The 18,841-nt window shown below is 41.5% G+C and overlaps 1 protein-coding gene across 2 annotated transcripts; it reads left to right on the top strand.

Annotated features, from left to right (window-relative positions):
* The first annotated feature begins 218 nt into the window (after positions 1-218).
* NRG4 (neuregulin 4) lies at positions 219-18,204 on the top strand. Of its 2 annotated transcripts, XM_065733528.1 has the most exons (7): positions 219-295; positions 2,718-2,780; positions 5,587-5,680; positions 12,780-12,929; positions 16,195-16,274; positions 16,357-16,443; positions 17,330-18,204. In XM_065733528.1, exons 2-6 carry the CDS (start codon positions 2,771-2,773, stop codon positions 16,371-16,373), a joined length of 351 nt encoding a protein of 116 aa, XP_065589600.1. In that variant the 5' UTR covers positions 219-295; positions 2,718-2,770; the 3' UTR covers positions 16,374-16,443; positions 17,330-18,204. The 2 variants fall into 2 exon arrangements, with proteins under 2 accessions (XP_065589600.1, XP_065589601.1); XM_065733529.1 differs by lacking the exon at positions 219-295 and having other exon boundaries at positions 2,700-2,780.
* Positions 18,205-18,841: the final 637 nt, after the last annotated feature.

Here is an 18,841-nt window from a genome sequence, read left to right as displayed (position 1 = left end):
CGCCGCGCGCGCGCTCGGCCGCCCTTCCTCCCGGGTCGCCTTGGAAACGGCGCGCGGCGCGAAGAGGGGGAGGAGGAGGAGGAGGCGGTTTAAAGGGGGCGCGCGCGCGTGTGTGCTCGCCCCGCGTCACGTGGGCGCCGCCGAGCCAATGGGCGGCGGCGGACGGCGGGCGCCGTAGTACTACGGCCCGGGGAAGGCGAGGCGCGAGAGCGCGGGGCGGGGCGTCCGCGGCCCCGCCCCCTCCGCTGGGTGCCCGCGGGGTGGGAGGCGCCGCGCGGTCGCTGTCCGCGTGCGGGTGAGGCCGGCGGGGCGGGCGGCTGTGCTGTGCTGCGGGGCCGGGCCGGCTCGGCTCGGGCTCCGTTCCGCAGGGCGGCCGCCGCGCCTTGCTTTGGGATACGCCGCCGTTTGCGTTCCGCCCGTGGTTTTGTTCCGTTCTGTTTCGCTAGCCGCCAGCATTACATAACCGCGTACAGAGAGCAGCTGCGGGATTACGCGATGCGCGTTAGAGGCGGCGTTGATTCGGCGGATCGCCCCGTGAGTGCGTGACGGGGATCGCGGCGGCGGAGCGCGGAATAGCCGTGCTGGTAAGCGGGGCTCTGCGCAGGGCCGCTCGCTCTTAAAGGAGAAGAAGCGCTGAGCTGAGGGAGCGGCAGCGCGGCTTGGCGTGGGCTTTCTGGTGGGAGTTTGCGTTGCTGAGACGAGAAGGCTCGGACGTTTATTTGGACAGTTAAAAAAATGACGTATCCATTGCAAACGAGCCGTCTTACCTTCACGTTTCCAGAGCTCCTTTGGGTCCTTGCGAGAACGTTTCAGAAAGTAAACTTAGGTACACTTTGTCCTTACACGAATGTGCCGGCGCGTAGAAGCACTCCGGATTGAGATCCTCGCTTGCTCCGGGCAGTTGGAAGGACTTTTCTCTGATGCCTGATCTTTTCCCATGCTGAAGTTAGTTACAAGCTTCATGCAGTAAGGGTGTTAGGAGTTGCCACCTAAATAGGAAAATAAACTCCTTTTAACAAGACTTTGAGATAACTCTTGGAAGAAATAAGAGCTGTGGGTTATTAATTGCTTGGTAGATATCAAGGATGCATCTTAGGATGAAGCTCACGTTTAACTAGCACATTAGCACAGTTCAGCATGTACGTGTGCTTTAGCTCAGTGTTACACAGAGGACAAGGATGTTGTTACCTCTAAACACAATTTAAATCCTTTCCTCAACTGGAGCCCTTGCTAACAGAGTAGGACTATGAAGACAAAGATGAACAGGACTTGGAGGTAATCAAAGAGACTAAAATAGTATCCTTGTGTATCTCAGTGTGCGTTGGTGACCTAACTTTAATGTATAAACTGGAATCTTCCAAACAATACATCAGTTACTATTAATACCGGTTTAGATGACACAGATGTAGGAAGAAGGACAGAAGCGACCTGAATTATTTTCAGTGAGGTAAACTGGTGCAAAGCAAAACAGACTACAATGTAAACTTCAGATTAAAATACTCAGTACACAGAGTAATCTTTCAAAAAGTTCCCAAGGTGCAAGCAAGATAAACTTCTGAACACGCATAGGGTTACATTCCTACTTTCTGTGACCATAAGGTATAGCCGAGCCTCAAAAGAAGACTTTGAGTTTGGAAGGTGTTGGATAGATGAACAAGTGATCCCTTATGTGTAGCACGCAGTAGCTCAGTGCACAGATGTAAACAAGTTAGAATCAGGTTTAGCAACAATTTCTGCTATAACAACTCATTTTCTTCACCTTATATAGCAACAGTCCAGCTTATTTTTCTAACGAGGTACAGAGTATGGTTTGCTCCGTTTAAAACTGATACTTCAACACAGGTAATACTGAAAATGAGCACTTGAGAGAAAAACATTTACTTTACATGCATGGCTCCCTAATGGTTCACTTTAAAACAACAACCAACCAAGCACCACAATGCACCTGAGTATTGTCAGCAACATCTCTTTAAAAAGTGACCAAAATTTTACTTGAAGTTAGGGTACCTTGTTAAATCTTCGACACAAAATACACGTGTACATCACCTTGGATTGCACAGGAGATGCACAGAATTGCGTGCTTACATTCTAAGTACAAAAGAAGTTCTGCATCTTTAAAAGTGAAAGAGACATGAGGATTATTTTACTGCTCAGTGTCTCTGCGTCTCTTCCAGTACAAGACAGTTTGTCTGACGATTGATTTTAAATACACTTTAGCATATAATTAAGAGCAAAAAGCACAAACACTGAAAAATAAGAACTTCCACACGAGGTTTGTTTGGTAACTTACTTGGTACAGTAAGCCTTGAGTGTGCCTTGAAGCAGAATATAACAGCAGGAGGTGCTTGCAGTTGGCATGTGCACAGAATAAGTTTCTTTTTAGCCATGTGAAGACTGGCTTCAGTGCAGACAGCCTCTGTTCCATATTTTAAAAGTGATTGTCCAAACTTTTAAGTCCAATACTTTTAAGAATTTAAACATGCTTTGGTGTGAATTTGTTTTCCCTCTGTAGCCTTGCCCTTGGAAGTTAACTGAACAGTACGCTTGAGTGCTCGCCGTTGAGTTTGAGTTAATGGAATTTACACGTAATATTGCTGTCAAAGTACAACAAGTGTCTTAGCAGCAGCACTGTGAGATGCATTCCTATAGCTGCTTCCTCAGGGGAAAAGGTCACTGGCATGAATAATGACATACTGTGTTTACATGTTTGTCTTCAGGTGCTGTTTTAGAAGAACAGCTTCTGACCAAGAATTAGGATTGCTGGAATAATATGCGAACAGGTAATTTCTCCCAGATCCTTACTTTATGTATACGTATAATAAGAATTCATTACATTTGCACTGATTTGGACAGCTGCCTTTGGGATCATCACAACTGCAGCATGGGACTGTCTTCACTTACAACTCGTCAGCAGGACAAATTCTCAAAGTTTGCTTTGTTCAGTCCTGTTGTTTAACAGCTTGTAATCAATATGCGTACAGTCCACAGTTGACTGTAAGTGAGGTAAAATGCAACAGCTCCTTTACTTCTGGTCAACATTTCCCACCATTCCCCTTTCCCTTTTGTTTTAGCAGACTTCAGGCTTGGGTGGTCCGTACTCTAATTTTTATCCTCCAGACCAGGCACCACGCTTGAGCCAGCACGTGGACTATCAAGGCTAGTTTTGTTCTCTGAGGGTTAAGGTGGTGCTGAGCCTTCATTTGCTTTTCTTTTTAATAGATAGGATGGTTAAGTTAATAATAAAATTAAAAAAAAAAGTTCTAATGGGAATAGGCAGGATAGTGTTCGTGCATGTCCTTGCAGAGAGAGATCGTGTGTCAGTGTTTTTAGAGGCTTCTGTTACCTCTGCCAGTTTTGAATAATCAGTCTAGCTTTATAAGGAACAATCTTGTTGCATTCTTCTCCATCCCCCCTTTCAGCAAAAACATATTCCCCAACGTTAATGTAATTGGGTTTTTCCTTGCAGTGAACCACCTCTGATTCTCCAATATATTCTTCTGCCATCACTGACTATAAATTCAAAGGGTTCAGCTGTTACATTCATACACTCCTGCCTACAAATACAGAGCTATAGCTGTAAATTTGATACAAACTGCTGTATTTTGGTGAAGTGGGTATGGAAATACAATAATACACATTTTCAAATATTATCAAAAACCTCTGCTAGTAGAAACTAATTTTTATTTATGTACTTGTTTATTTTTTACTGCTGGAGTATCCTGAATTTTCTTTTCTTTCACAATTGTATGGTCTACTTAATAGTGTGTTACTTGGGTACTTTGCTTAAGTAGTAGCAAAGGATTCAGATGCAACGTGGTATTAATGAAAAGCACAGTTCCTTGGAAAATGGGGCACCTGACCTACATGGATGTAGATGTTTGTTCACACAACCCATTACTGGTAGAATTAAGGTTACCATTTCCCCCTTAGCATTAGAATGAAGTCAAGCTCTAGAAAGAAACAGCCTGTAGAGAAATTGTCTGTAATTACAATCGAAAAGGTTTTGAAGGCCTCCTAGGCACTTCATGTTCTCTCTCCCTCGCTTTTTATAAGACAGAGTACCTGAGGTGTTTTTCCAGAACAAAAATGTCTAGTTGGGTTGCAGAGCTAGTCCTCAATGCATAGATCATACTGTAAGAGGGAGAGGATCTTTTCCCTAAATATTCTGAGTTCTGAATGACTGAGGCATCTAGTTTATTTCAGTGCTCCACTGCTCTGCCAGTATGAGACAGTAAGACAGTCCTAATTCTGCATAATGGTCTGTACACATAAGTGTACAACTGTAAGGCAGGGTTATAAGGCAGTTAATAAGTTCTCATTAATTCTCACAAGAATTTCTCTAAAGGCTTTTCCTGAGCTTTTTCTGTGGGGCCTACCCCATCTCACATTTCTAACTCAACACTTGGCTCCCTCAGACACTAAATGGAGTTGAGATCACGCCTGAGCTGAGAGTTTTGCTTTTTCTCACTTGGTTCTTATATCCCCATACAGTGTTCAGGTATTCAGTATTCCCTTTTTTTGACTTTAGAAAGAACATGGACGTTAAGACGATTACACTGCCACAGATGTTTTGCTGTTATGTTCCAATAGACTAAAATAAAATAATTTGTAGTTCTTGTTTTCTATTACTGTTTTGCAGTCGGACAGTTATCCATGCAAAATAACTCTGAATATCTTTCCATAGCAAACTTACAGTAAATTATTTGCCAGTGGATGAGTGCAGAAAGCCTCAGAGTTAGAATAAATTTCTGTTTCCCTCCTAATAAATGGGGTGGAGCACAAATTTCTGTGATATCACATCCTGATCCAATGCAGTAAGGTCAAACATGGACTATCTCTCCAGGCTTACGTCTCCCCTCCAGGTCCCCAGTTTATCTGCACATGTGCCAAAAGGTCCAGTTACCCTTTGGATGTTAGCACTTGGATAGCATGAACGTGAAACTTCAACCCTGTTGATCTCTGTGCTATAACTGCCTTGGTCTTAAAATGATATATGGACTTCATTCACATCCCCATAGCAATGTGACATTGCCAGAATGGAAAAATATAAGAAAAGATGGGGAGAGTGGAATTGCTGAAGATGGTACAGTGCTTACCAGCTTGTGTGGTATTGCACAGCATAAGAAGCTTATATTTTCCAGTACTCTTAGAAAAGCCAGATTTACTCCATATGCAAAGTTTTCTATACAGAAGCTCCCTCTCAGGCAGAATACCTTCGACCACACTTTCTCACTTTTGCCTACAGGAACGAAGGGGAACCTCAACTTTATTCATAATGGTGACAGATTTGCAATTTTTTTTGCATATAGTCACAGTTACATAAATCAATTCTGCAAGAGAGATGGTGCTCTGTACTGCTGTCCTGAGAGGCAAGACTGAGTCTATATTTGTTCTTAGTGTGGTCTTTTTTGGTTCTGGTTTGTTTTTCTTAAAATGAAGCTGTACCACAACTTACCCCTGAAACACACACACATATATATGTGTATTATATATATCTATCTTATTCTTTTTTCTTAAAAAAAAAAATTGTTGATGAAAATATAGAAATCTCAACTTTTCACTCTTTATTTTGGTCTTATGTTTAAGATCATGAAGAACTCTGTGGCACCAGTTATGGATCTTTCTGTCTAAATGGAGGGATTTGCTATATGATTCCCACTGTACCCAGTCCATTCTGCAGGTCAGTCAAACTAAAATTTGTGTGTTTAAGCACTGGGCAGTAACTGTATCAAAACTGTTTCTCCATTTTGCTTCTTCAAGAATGCGCTGTTAAACCACTGAATGAAAGAAAATATGTTACTTATGGCTGTCTGAAATCCAGTACTTCACACTCAGGTAACTTAACAAGCTCACAGAGATGACAATGAGGAAAATCAAATGAGTATACCTGGGGGTATAACTCGTTTGATGGATGCAACAGCACTCAGTTATGTATGCATTCAGGATGACATCTGTATTTGGAGCCATGTTGCCTCCCCTTATTTACAATACAGAAAGGAACAAAATACCCTTTGCCAAATGCAGAATGAAATGTAAGTCAAGGTATTAGGAGTGACAAAGTACCTTCCCAGTTTTTCTTCCAGATGAATTATACTGCAGAAATTCGAATCATGTAAAAAATGGCCTGACATGAAGAAAAATTGAGGCACAGAAAAGGAATATTGTTTTTCAAGGCAAAAAGAACCCAAGTGAACATAAGCCAAGACTTACCATGTTCTCTGAATCACAAGGACATGCTCAAAGGGCAGATTTACAGTGACAGCCAAAGACTGTCACTGCTGAAGGACCTAGGCAGTAAATATAGATACTCGTTAGGCCATTGGTTTATTGGACCATTCTTCCCTTTGGAGTTCATCTCCTGCTTTTGCATTTGTTGACTGCAGTTCTGCTTTTGGATCCCCTGTGTAAATATAGTCCAACCTTTTAATTTGCTTTTTTACCAATACATAAAATGATGCCAAATTAAATTTTAGTTTTTATGGTTCTGCATTTACTAATTCTGAGTTATTGTTCATCAAGATAAATTATGGCTAATTTAATAGGTTTACATAACATATGAATAGACATTCAGACACCTGCTGTGTATGGTTGTGGATACCACCTTTTTCCTCCCTGTGGCAGCTTCTGCTCCCTCTTCAATCTTGAGTTTTAAGTAACAACAATTGGGTGAAACAGAGGGAAACAAAATGTTTTCTAACATGCCTAATTCAAATATTTCTTCTGTTTTGTGCTGAACAGTTCAATCTAAACAAGCAAGCTTGGGCATGCAAGCTCCCCTAATAGGTGAGGAGAGAAAAGATAATTTTGTGCCAACTGCTCATTAAAAAATAAGCATAGCATATTACGGCCAAGTGCACTGTCCAATGTCATACAACGAATCCAATCCAGAAACAAGGATAAAGCTCAAGAGTGATGTATTGTACTAATTATAGCAGATACCTCACAAACTTCTGTGATGTCAAATACATACCACACGCACAACACAAAGTAAAACATGCATTTAAGGCACGTTGATATATGTGTGTTTTTTCTAGAAGGAATCCCTTATTATTGATCTTTAAATGCTTATATGGAAAAAAAAATAGGCTGAACAGCATTAGTTACAGGGTTTCAAAGCAGTCTCGAGTGTTGGTGGTCTGCATAATAAGGAAGGCATATCTGATGAAGTAACCATAGATAAGAAGTAACAAATATCAGAATTCATTCTTCAGGAGCACAAGCTAGTCAGCATAGACAACTTCCACTTTGAGAAAGCTCCAAATGAAGTCATTCGTAATTCACGTACTGGAAGATTTTATAATCTGCTGAAGCAGAAAAGTACCTTCTTAAGAGCATTTCTGTTACACTCAGGCAATCTTATTGCATTTAAATTATCAAGTATTTTTCCTCTGTACCTAATGGTTGATTATAAAGTGATAAGGGTTTAAATAGAAGCATTCTATTTAAGCATGTCCTCATTCTAAGCATGTTCCTTAATCAGTCAGAGAAAGCTAATTATAGATGAGAAAGGTTTTGTTTACACACAGATATCTTAGTAATCAGCAGTGATGTGAATAGAAACGACAGAAAAAAACGCATCGCTATTCAGCAGAATTCAGAAAAATATTCTGCTCTGGAATTTCAAGGCTGTCAGCATCACAGGACCACAGCATCACGCACTTGCTCCAAGTTTCTTTGATACAGATGTCTTGCAGACCCCACCCTCAGCTTTCAGGTGTTCCCAGATGATCATCTCCCACCAGCACAAAGACTGAAGCAGTTCTAGACTCAAAGGCTGCTTCGTTGTTAGCACAGCGTTGGTTGAAAGAGCCAGATGGAATGAGAACAGGCCAGCAAACTGTAAAAAAATAACTTAAAACACATTTGCCTTGGCACGTTATTTATCCAGACAAATGTGTTGAGCTAAACATAGTCCAGCTTACCTGGTGCAATGTCACTGGAAGTCATTTCACAACATAAATGGGAAAACTGCATCATTCTTTAGAAGTACATATTTCCTTGCATGCTAGCTAGCTTTACTTTTGGATGTTTGAGTTCTTTATACTGAAATATCCTCTCAGATATTGGATATATATGCATCGTAGAGATGTAATATAAATAAAACAGTCGTTGACCTTTTCCTCCCACAGCACGACATAGCAGATTTTAAGCACAGCTGATTATGTTAGAACACGAGGTTGCTCAGCTGCCATCTTTCTTTGTTCCTTTTCTAACACTGAGTTAATGACCTCAGCAGCAAAAGGCACATCTGTCACCATATGCAACACGAGCTTCAAACCCGGGAATGCTCAACTGTGCTAAATAAACAAGCGCAGCAGAACACAGAAGGCTGTGAAAGCAGCTGCCTCAGGTGTATCACGGCACGCTGGGCTGAAAGATGTTTGCCTCAGCACCTGATGTGCAGCTGTCCCCTCATCAGTAATTAACGCAGTGCAGAGTGAAGTTAGGATTTCATTGCGAGGTGATGTTCTGCTGTTTCCACGTTGCCTTACGCAGGCCTTTCCTGAGAACTTTTAGTTTTTCATTTCAGAGAAGATGCAGGTTGTTGTTTTCTGCTTCGTTTGTTTGCTTTTTCCCCTCCCTCTTCGCACTCAGCGTTTTCAGAGCAGAACACGCAGCTAATGCAGCTTTAGGCTGTAGGACTTTACAGGCCATCAGGGTATTTCTGTCCACCGTATCCATGTGTGGGTCTTCCTTAAATGGGACCTTCATTCGCTGTCCCTACAAGTGATACACTTGCTTGTGCTGTGAATCTTCAGAATTCACACCTTGCTGAAGGTCTTTCTTCTTCCCCTGCCTTCAAAGCTATGCTTCTGCATACTCTAACCTCTTTTGAGTGGACATAAAATAGAAATGACTACACTATTTCGTCAGCTTGAGTCATATTAGTGAGAAGACTTCCCAGGTACTATGGTAAAGCACGCCACATAAGGCATGCTAAGGGAAAATGGCCCATTCTTGCCACTTATTTCCAGTAGTAGCATGAGATTTATTTTACTCTCTATGGATACGAATGCAGCTTTGGAAAATACAGCTACAGAATTAAAAAAAAAAGCCATTTAAAACTTCCAGGTATCTTTGTCATTGCTTATTGACTTAGGCTTTGAAGTCTTTTTCATATTTACTAGATGCCTTTATAGTGCATGGTTAGGACAACCTTAAAGAGTACTGCAGACCAAACATGATGCTGATTTTGAAGCTATCAGCTGCACCATCTCAATTACACTGCCACGCAGCTCATTTTTCAGATGTCTTTAACTGCTTGGAGCTTTTTGTATGTGCAAGTAATTTTTCTACCAAGAAGTGTACAGCTTTTTCCTCACTAAAGTCTGAAAGAAAACTAAAATCAACACTCCTGTTGTGTAATAAGAAGCAATGGGAAGTCTGTGTGTGTATCTGAACCACATCTTACTTCCAGTGTTTAATCTGTCAGATATTGCTTGTGCCACCCACCTTAGAGTCTGGGAGAGAAGGAAACCCTAAAAATGCTCACCTAAATCAGATGGGCAGAGTATCTGCAAATGAGGCTGCAGTAATGCTCTGTGTTATTGGAAAGCTGTGGTGTTTATTTTTTTTTGATGCTTTATGATCCGATCTCTAACTGTAATTCCAGACCTGCTAGTCACGTCCTGACGTCTAATTCAAAGCAGTCTATTTCCTTCCATCCTTTTATTGATGCTGCTGTGGGTAGTTCTGATCAATGTATTATGTCAGTGTTTTGTCTCCAGCACAGCTGCTGTATTAAGCTCATATATGAGAGTGATGCTGCTCATCTGCTCTGACAGGAGGTGCGTGTGTGTGTGTATGTGGGTGTGTGCTGGCATCAAGGAAAGCAGGAGCCTGGATGCTCTCTGAAAGAGGAGTGTCTAGTCTCACAACCTTCCTCAAGCATGTGAAGGCTGCTGTCTTTCAGATCTGATTGTATTAGAAATTTTCTTTTCTTAGGGAAGATCTTTTTTTTTTTTCCCATTAAAAAAATTAACTTTGGAATGCTACACTATTGACATAGAAACCCTTACCTGCCTTGGTCATCTTAAAGCATCAGTTGCTTGTATATAAAACATAACCCTCCCCTGGTTTGCACATCAGCACCAGTGCCTTCATAAAAACTCGTGCAAGCCAGAATGTGAACATTTACAGTTAAGGCATTTCAGTTTTCATTGGTATTCAAGAATACTTCTATGAATATTATATTCCATTCTCTATTCCTGTTACTCTATTCAGTTCTACAAAGCATTTATCTCTTCCTTGCACAAGAACAATGCCCTACTCAAACTACATTTTTCTTCTTAAAGTATTCTACAGTTTTTCAGGAATAGGCTCCTGAAATGCCACTATACTTACAATAAATATCTGGAGCATTATCTCAAGCAATCAGAGCAGTCTGCCTACCTTTCCTTCTCCCAGCAGCTGAGTGCAGTAACTCTGACAAGTCTCACATTGTCCTTAGTAAATGGTGACTGATCAGTAGCAGAGCTTTAGTAAGTGATGATACCTGTGGGATTATTTTTTTTCCTCCCTCGTCATCTCTTAGGACTTACATTTTATTTTAGAACGCAGAGAATTAGAGGACATGTTAGCAGTTCTTTATGTAATAGTTTAGACCTGTACTGAAGACCTTTAGTACTGAAGTAGAAGTCCATAAGTCACAGAAAATGTGTGCTGGGAGCCACACACAGTGAGCGTGGCGATATGCTGACAGTGGTCTATTTGTTGCATTTAGATAGGCTTGACATTTTTCCTTCTTGGCTGTTCCTTCCCCCCTAACCCTTTTTTAACCTCTTATCTGAAATCATAGCTTGCAGCTGCCAGTGGCAATTGAGATGGCTAAATACATTACGGAGCTCAGCCCGTTTTCTTCAGATAGAGCCTGAAGTTGCCCATGTCACAGATTATTATGACTTCAGTGCCAGAAATAGCAGGAAGCAAGACCTTCAGTAATAGAAACGGAGAGGAGCACATCCACACAGAGAAGGATAGGTACCGAATGTAGTCACTACATGAAGTGCTTTCCGTTTGCTGTGATGCAGTACATTCCTTAAGAACATTTTGCAGAATAAGTGCTACAAACAAGAAAAAATGAAGGAAAGGTTTAACTTCAGCCTACATATTTTTGATCAGTATGAATTACTAAGCCACTTACTGAGTTCGTTTTTATAGCAAAATACCTCTTAACGATTAGTTTGGTTTTAGATTTTGTGAGTACAGTACAGGATACAAAACCTTTCAAAATAAGGTAAGCCTAAGGTCAGCAACCAGTTGGCACCCAACCAGATGAGTTTAAGCGCTCCACTGTGACGTACCGAGGAAGCTGCACGCTCTCTAATCCCTCAGCTTTACAGTAAATCCAGGCTGGATGGAAACAGACTGTAAATTAAAGTATGTCATGTGGAAAGCAAATATCACTTGCAAGTTTTCAGAATGTTTTTTGTCATTACCTGGAATTAGGTCTCATGGTTTTAAATGGAACAGCTTTGAGTTACCTGCTTTATTGAATGAGTTACAGCAGTTTTAGTCTTGAAACATCTCAGAGCTTCAGATGCCTCCCTTCCCTCACACACACCGTTTTTTTTTTAACCAAATAGAATAAGAAGAAATCAAAATGGAGAATACTGAAGAGCTAGAGTAATCTCTTAAACAACACAGCTCTGTTACTTCCTTTGCTGCTCTGTTCTTTGACATACCCCAGTGCTTGTCCTTGTAATATTTGGGCCGTTGCTGCTGCCACCACAGCTCATGGATTCACTGCACAGCCTGGCGTGGCAGAGGGCTCAGCTGTCATCCAGGTGGAACTGCATGGCTGAAGCTGAGCTCAGAGGGAAATCAGAAACTCTTTTGGGTGACAAGTTCCTGCTCGTTCTCAGAAAGATGTGAACATGTTGGAAGTTTCGTAAAATAATACTCAGCACCTTGTGGCACCATCTGTGCAAACCTCCAGTGTTTCCTTCGTAAATATGCTTACTTTTTGTGCATAAAATCCATTTTGGCCAACTTGACCTACACCCCTGGCATGCAACAACTTGCTAACTTGCTCGGTATGCTAATTCTTCCCCTCATAGCCAATGACAAGCAGTAAGGCATCTCCCCCTGTCTCTCTTTCAGTTCCTGAAAAGGTTCCTACACTTCTGGGTGTAATTTTTTTTCTCAGATGTATCCCTTGCCAGCAAGGAAGGTAGTTCTGTTTGAATCTTCTCCATAAACACCAAAGTTCCTGTTTCAGGTTGGGTGGGTTCTTCAAACTGAGGAGGTTTTGTGTTCCTTTCGACCCTAGTAATGTCTCAATAGAGGCAGAAGAAAGTCCCAGAGCACTTGTTCAAGCTGTAGTCCTTTTATAAGAGGAGCCTAATTTCTGCATAAGAAATAGATTAAGCTAGCTCATCCCAGCTCTTCAGAAGCTTGTTCCCTAGAGTGCTTCAGCTGACTGCCTAGGTGGGCAAACAAGTCTTGTCTGAAAGAAATGTAAGTGTTCAAGACTGGATTTAATTAAACCTGCCTATGAAAGAGGCAGATTTAACCGTGTAATATATATTGTTAATCCAATAAATGTATCGAGAAATACACAATTTAACAGAACTTTATACGTAAAAGTTGTGTGAATCAGAATATAAACGTGATGGCCAACGTGCCCAATCCCCTTTCTTCCAGAAATGTAAGGCAAGAGGAAATTCCATAAGTGCTATGAAACAAATATGAACTCCCTATTCTCACCCCGCTTAACACAATATTTTCATGTTAGATGCCACGTAATTCTCTAATTCATGTACAACTCGGCTTCCCAGGTGTATTGAGAATTACACAGGAGCACGTTGTGAAGAAGTTTTGCTGCCCAGCATCAAGTCTCAAACAAAAGGTGACCTGTCTGCAGTTCTTGTGGCTTCACTTCTCCTTCTAGGAGTTCTTTTGATTGGAACATTCTACTTCCTTTGCAGGTAAAAGCACTTCAGAGTGCTGAAGCTATTTAATCAAGTAGAAATTCCTTTTGGTAATCATGTACTAATTATTTGAATATAAAAGTATGTAATGCATTATCCATAAGGTTTGTGTGGTTATTCAGCATAATTAATGTGGATGTCTCAACTTGTTGCTTATGATGTTATACTTCCTTCTAAATGTCTTTTCTAAGCTATTACTTTGTAAAAGCAACTACCAGTTTCAGAGAGAGTTACCATTAATATTTTAAAGTGTCAGTAAACCTTATGTTGTCCAAAGTTTAAGAAGTAGAGGTGAATTACCAAAGTTCCTCTTTAGTGCAGTTGGCAGGCAAAGTAACTGATGCCTCTATACAGCTCGCATGTGTGTACACAAGTCAATCCCCTATGTCCTCCCTTGTTTTTGAGGTACAGCACATATTTAGGCCTTTTTAAGACAACTTACCATCCCTGTAATTATTAGCCATCACACACTTGAAGCCTCTCTGTTGCTCACGTGCTGTATTTCAGTTTGGTTATGATATCCCTGCAGTTCTGTTCTTCACTTTTCCATTATCAGATTGCCAAATCAACCATTCTGATCAGTGCCTTCCAGTGAGCAACCTTTGAAGAGCCAGTCTAGTTTCACCCCAGCTGCTGTAATGGAAACCACCACGTGCTGTTTTTCCTACAGCTGAGTACACAGAGAGGAAATTGAGAGTAATTGATAAAACATTTGGTATTAAATTTTGTCTGTAGAGGATATCCCTCCCTTACTTTAGTCGTTTAAATTAATTTCTGTCTTACCAGCAGGGCAGCCCTATATTAGTAGTTAGCAAAAAAAGTGTTTACAAATTATTATAAAGGCACTAGAATAGAGCTTTAAGTAACTACAAAAGTTCATACAAGTCACAGAATGAAGGAACCCCCAAAGGTCATCTAGTCTCACTCCCTGCACAGAGCAGGGACATCTATAGCTCGATCGGGTGCTCAGAGCCTGCTCCAGCCTGACCTTACGTGTCTCCAAGGTTGGGCATCCACCACCCTCTCTGGGCAACCTGTGCCACAGACTCACCAGATTTGTTTGGGCAAACCAGCTCATCCTTATCTTCTTTGCCAATACCTCATCTTAGATGAAGGCATTGGTTTTCATCCACGACTTAGGTTTTGGTTTCTTTCTCTTCTCAAGAAAGCCAGAAAGGGAGAACTCAGAGCACTTGGTGCTCACTAAATGCTGCTTTTCTCCCTGTCTCAACAACTTTCTGAGTTAGCTGTGTATTTCAACCTAAAAAAACACTCCAGTGTTCCAGAAGCCAAAGATATGGTCAAATTTCTCTTCTTTGGCAGAAGGTACATTGTGTCCATCACATGTGCCATCAGCAATACAAGAAGAGGTGCCCAGTAGAGGGTCCCCTGGGCAGTCCCAAAGCACCCACAGCTGTTCCCAGCTCACCCTGGCAAGCAAAAACCTTAACCTCACCTCAGGCCAGTGACGGTGTATTGAAAAATGAATTGAAAAACAAAGCTGACTGCAGCCATGTGCACGTGTGCTTGGAGCACCACCCAGCACCAGTGCACATCAAACATAGTGCTACTTGTCTGTGTACAAAAGCCAGCTGATCTCTTGCTGGTGTTATCATTCTGGATCCAACTGAGAGCAATTTGCACAGGGCACTAATTGCTCGCTGTGTTGATAGCTGTGGCAGATGAGGTGGGAGTTGTTCTCCTGTGGTGGTGCACCGAGGCTCTGTGTGATCTTTGCTAACGTAGCAGTGTTGCTCTGGAGACAGAAAACACTTGCTGAGAATGTCTTTGAGATGAAAAGTATTTCCAATGAGAAATACCCCCAGATGTGTTTTGAGACCCTAAGATAAACTTTTCCTTACGAAGCCAGTATGACATTTCTTCCTGGGTGTGATCTTGGAAGCACGGCTTTATGTAACATAAATAACACAGAGTGTCCCATATAACTTCTTCTACAGAGGCAAAAAAGGGGAAAAAAGTCTTCAGAGAGCATAAAATTCAAAGACTAACCCATTATAGAAGCCTTTTCCTCTTGCATGCAGTAAAACTAGGGAAGGCTGGAGCCACTTTACTAAGTTTTGTGGTCCAACAGCCTGCGTACCGAAGTACAGAAGCTTAGACTGACAGCAGTTACAGGCCTGCATGAGTCCTCTTTTACATAGTTGGAAGGAACTCCAACACTGCATTTCTTTATAGAGATCAGTTCACTTGGGCAGAACAAGTAGTAGAGTCTCTCAGAGAAATAAGGACAGCAACTCAGTGTGATAGCATAGTTAGCTGCCACGGATCTAGCTTTCATACCTGACTATCTTGGGAGATCTCCATGATTAACTTCTCTACAGAAGGCTGATAGAGGACACGTCCACAGTTGTGTTCTGAGGAAAACAGGAAAGCATTCAAAATCCCTGCGTGTTTTGCTACAAGCAGTCTGCTCATCAGCAGAGGTCCTTCTGGCCTTCCTTCTCCAAAAACATGTTGTAGAATGGTTACTGGAAGATGACTGAGAAAGGTAGCTGATGAGCATAGATTCCACATAAAACAGATGAATAATAAGGAAAGGAAAAATAGAGGCCTGAGTGCCACGCTTAAAGGGTAGAGAAAACCCCAAGGAAAACTAGAATAACTGCAGTTTATTTATTATACTGTACTATAAGTCCATACTGGCATGGCAAATCTCCTCTATGATAAGCTTACATTGGTGAACGGGAACTCCGCCAGCCAGAACCACAGGGTCTAGGAATAAGGCATCTGAGCTATCCAAGACAACAGATTTTTTGGAGGAGTTGTACCTCCACAGGACACAAACTGGACAGAGAGGAGAACAGATCATGACTCTTCTGAGGAGAGCAGATGTCTAATTACTATTAAAAGAAAGAGGGGAAGAGAAAGCAAGAGAAAGCTCTATCTAAAGGATCTGTTTCTCTTCAAAGGTAGAAAATATCACTACTGAAATTTCCCTTCCAAATGTTAAAGAGAGTTAAAGACAAATTAAATGATTTTGTGTTATCTACACATTGTTTAATAAAATCCTGACAAATCAGACTGGAACAGGAACCTTAACATAGGAGAAAAACCTTGTAAGTCCTAGTGCTCCTTCCTGCCTCTGATCTCTGTTGTTCTCCCTCAGATACGTGCTTCTCAGAAATGCTGAGTATGGATTAGGAGGTAACTGTGGAAGAGCTATGTTACTCTTAATGTTTCTCTTCTCTGATAACTTTTCATTCTGTGCTTTCTCCTTTTTGTTTGTTTCTCCTATGGCCAGGAAAGCCACCATTGCAAGGACAAGTTCCTCAGAGTGTGGTGCCCACCTGGTTGAGACTACAAGCAGCAATGGCTGCAACAGTGAGTGCACTTAAAATGAAATAACGAAAGCAGGGAAAGGGGACTGATTTAGTGAAAAGCATTTGCTTTGTTTGCTTTCCAGAAATAATAACGGAGTAAAGCATTAGAGTGGAAGACTGGTGAGAAAATGATGTGCAGAGCAACCCTAACAGCTGCAGAGGTTGATATGGTAAGGGTGTTAAGAAAAGAAAGTGACTAATAGGCCTACTTATATCTTAGAGAAGACTGCAACTAATACACGAAGAAAATCTGTTGCATTTAGTAGTTTCTGTGCACTTTTAAAGGTGCATCAGATTATTCAGGAATCACTATAACCTATGTATGAATTTGGTGAGATTTTTCATGACAAGCTACTGTTTTTAGCAATGCACAGATTGAGGCATGAGATACATATATATATATATTTCTGCATAAAATAATTATTTTATAATTATATATAATTATTTTTCACTACAAGGAGAACACGAGGCCACCATAGGATTCTTTAGCATGAGGTTATACCGTGAACTTTGGATTGGATTGTCCTAGAGGAGCTGAGGACTGCCTTGATTCAGAAGCTTCAGAACTTACACTTGTGTTACACGTCCCGGATTTAGCCTGTTTCACAACACACTTACCAAACAGGAGGGAAAAGAATTTGCCAAGGCAATAGTTGGGTTGTTGTGACAGTAAGACAACGTGAGGGTGAGGTAGCACTGCTGGGGTACAGGTCAGCTTCCTGGTGCAAGACTTCAAATTCGAAGTACAAAGAGAACAGATGGGTAATGATTTTTAAAAGGTCAGAGTACGTAGCCTTTCTTTGGTATACATCCCCAACACTGAGCAAGACACCTTCTAAAAATCTCACCAATGGGGAAGATTTGAACCCCACCTTCTGTTCTACAGCGAGTAGACGTCAGGAATTGTATTCATCGTGACTGTCCCTGAAAGAAACCTTTATCCAGCCAGATGTCTTGGTTAGACAAGTGCTGCCCTCCATAACAATACGTTTGTTTTATTCCCATCACTGCTTGCTGATTACACCAATATAGGTATCACTCTCTGGTTCCTTACAGGACTATGTTACTCGAGCAAAGAGAGGTCAAATGACATGGTCTGTCTCTCTTCCTCCCCTGATGACACAAAGAGGATGGCTGGGTACTGAGAGGCATAGAAAATGTGCACTGAACAGTCCTACTTTCATCTCATTTCCACCAGCGGAGGTTGTGACTAGGAAAACCAGTATGTGTTCGTACAACAGCACGTTACCTAGCAGCTCACTGCATGGGATCTGCAACGCTGCACTGAGGAAAAAGTCTGAGAAAAATTCAGGAAGGGGAAGGGAAGAAAATGCAGAATGTGGATTTCTCATCTCTGAAATAAAAAGGAGTAAGATGTGTAGAAATGTGAGTGGAAAGAAAAATGTGAATAAGCATCAGTTCCTAGAGCGTCTGCTACGTGCTCTATTGTCAGGAAAAGCAGCGTGTATTTCACACACATGTAGGTGCAAATACAGCAAGACCAAGAAGAAAAGGCAAAGTGTTACAGTGCATAGGGTAACAAGTCAAGGAGAAAATCATAATGTAACAGCTACTAGAAAACAGCAGAGAGAAACGTATTCCTTTCTGAGGACTCATGTCAAAGAAGCTGGAGTGCAAGCGAAAGCTCAGCATCAGCAGGAAAACATCCAATCAACCACAGATCCTGAACCAGAAATGTTCCAGTTCTATAAATCATAAGTTCCTCCTCGAATTAATTGAGCTTACATGCTGGTTTTGGAACTCCAGAGCTTCATCAGTTACTCAGGAGGACACTGTTAATACTGTTTTAAAGGATAGGAAAGAACAAAGTGATTTTTCATCGCATATGGACATGCCGCTGTTAAATTCAGAGTTCAGGAGATGTGCAGCAATGGTGACAGCTACAGTAGAATCAGTGTTACCTAAAGCACCTGGCAGTCTCCATGGGATTTAGTCAGAGAAGACTGCTGTCAGGGCACCTCCGTGCACTACTGACCACGAGCATTCAGACTCACTCACAGTAATGTTCAGCACACTGTTTTCATGGAAGAAGAAAGGGCTTATGGTCAGCTGAAATGGAAACCGAGGCAGGAAGTATTAGTACAAGATGTGGGAAGGGAATGGGCTGAAGTTGGACTCTAAACTGTTTAAACCCTCTTTCTAGACAGACACGGGAAGGTTGTCCAGTATTACCACTCACATTTGCATTGTTCAGGAGACTGTACAAAACTGAGAAGGAATCAATCAAATCGGTGTTGAAATGCAAACAAGTTGATCTATGGAACAATATTATCTCAGAAGGAAATCGTATTAGCAGTGCACATTGCTTCACATCCATCGCGACTGAGAACATTTCAGCTTCTCCAATTAATTACTTCAGTTCATAAGCTTTGTGAATTTGCCTTTCAGGTCAAAAGGAGATTAGGCTGTAAATTCACTGTAAGCTGGCCAAATGCCACAGGAAGCACAGGGTGACCAACACGACCTCTGACTTAATCAACTGTACAATGCTGTCTGGCAGTGCCTGTTTAAAAATTAAGTAGTCCTGTGAACGAGAAGGCTGCAGAA

This window comes from Cyrtonyx montezumae, unplaced genomic scaffold (genome assembly GCF_038088225.1).
Source record: "Cyrtonyx montezumae isolate F1298 unplaced genomic scaffold, pur_monq_1.0 scaffold_17, whole genome shotgun sequence".
NCBI classification, from domain to species: Eukaryota; Metazoa; Chordata; class Aves; order Galliformes; family Odontophoridae; genus Cyrtonyx; species Cyrtonyx montezumae.
This window is presented reverse-complemented; position numbering and strand designations above follow the sequence as displayed.

Excerpts from the sequence above, each read along its gene's own strand:
- NRG4 (XM_065733528.1), top strand. Across the intron at positions 5,681-12,779 it reads GTACCCAGTCCATTCTGCAG|GTGTATTGAGAATTACACAG; the intron begins GTCAGTCAAACT and ends TCGGCTTCCCAG. Across the intron at positions 12,930-16,194 it reads ACATTCTACTTCCTTTGCAG|GAAAGCCACCATTGCAAGGA; the intron begins GTAAAAGCACTT and ends TCCTATGGCCAG.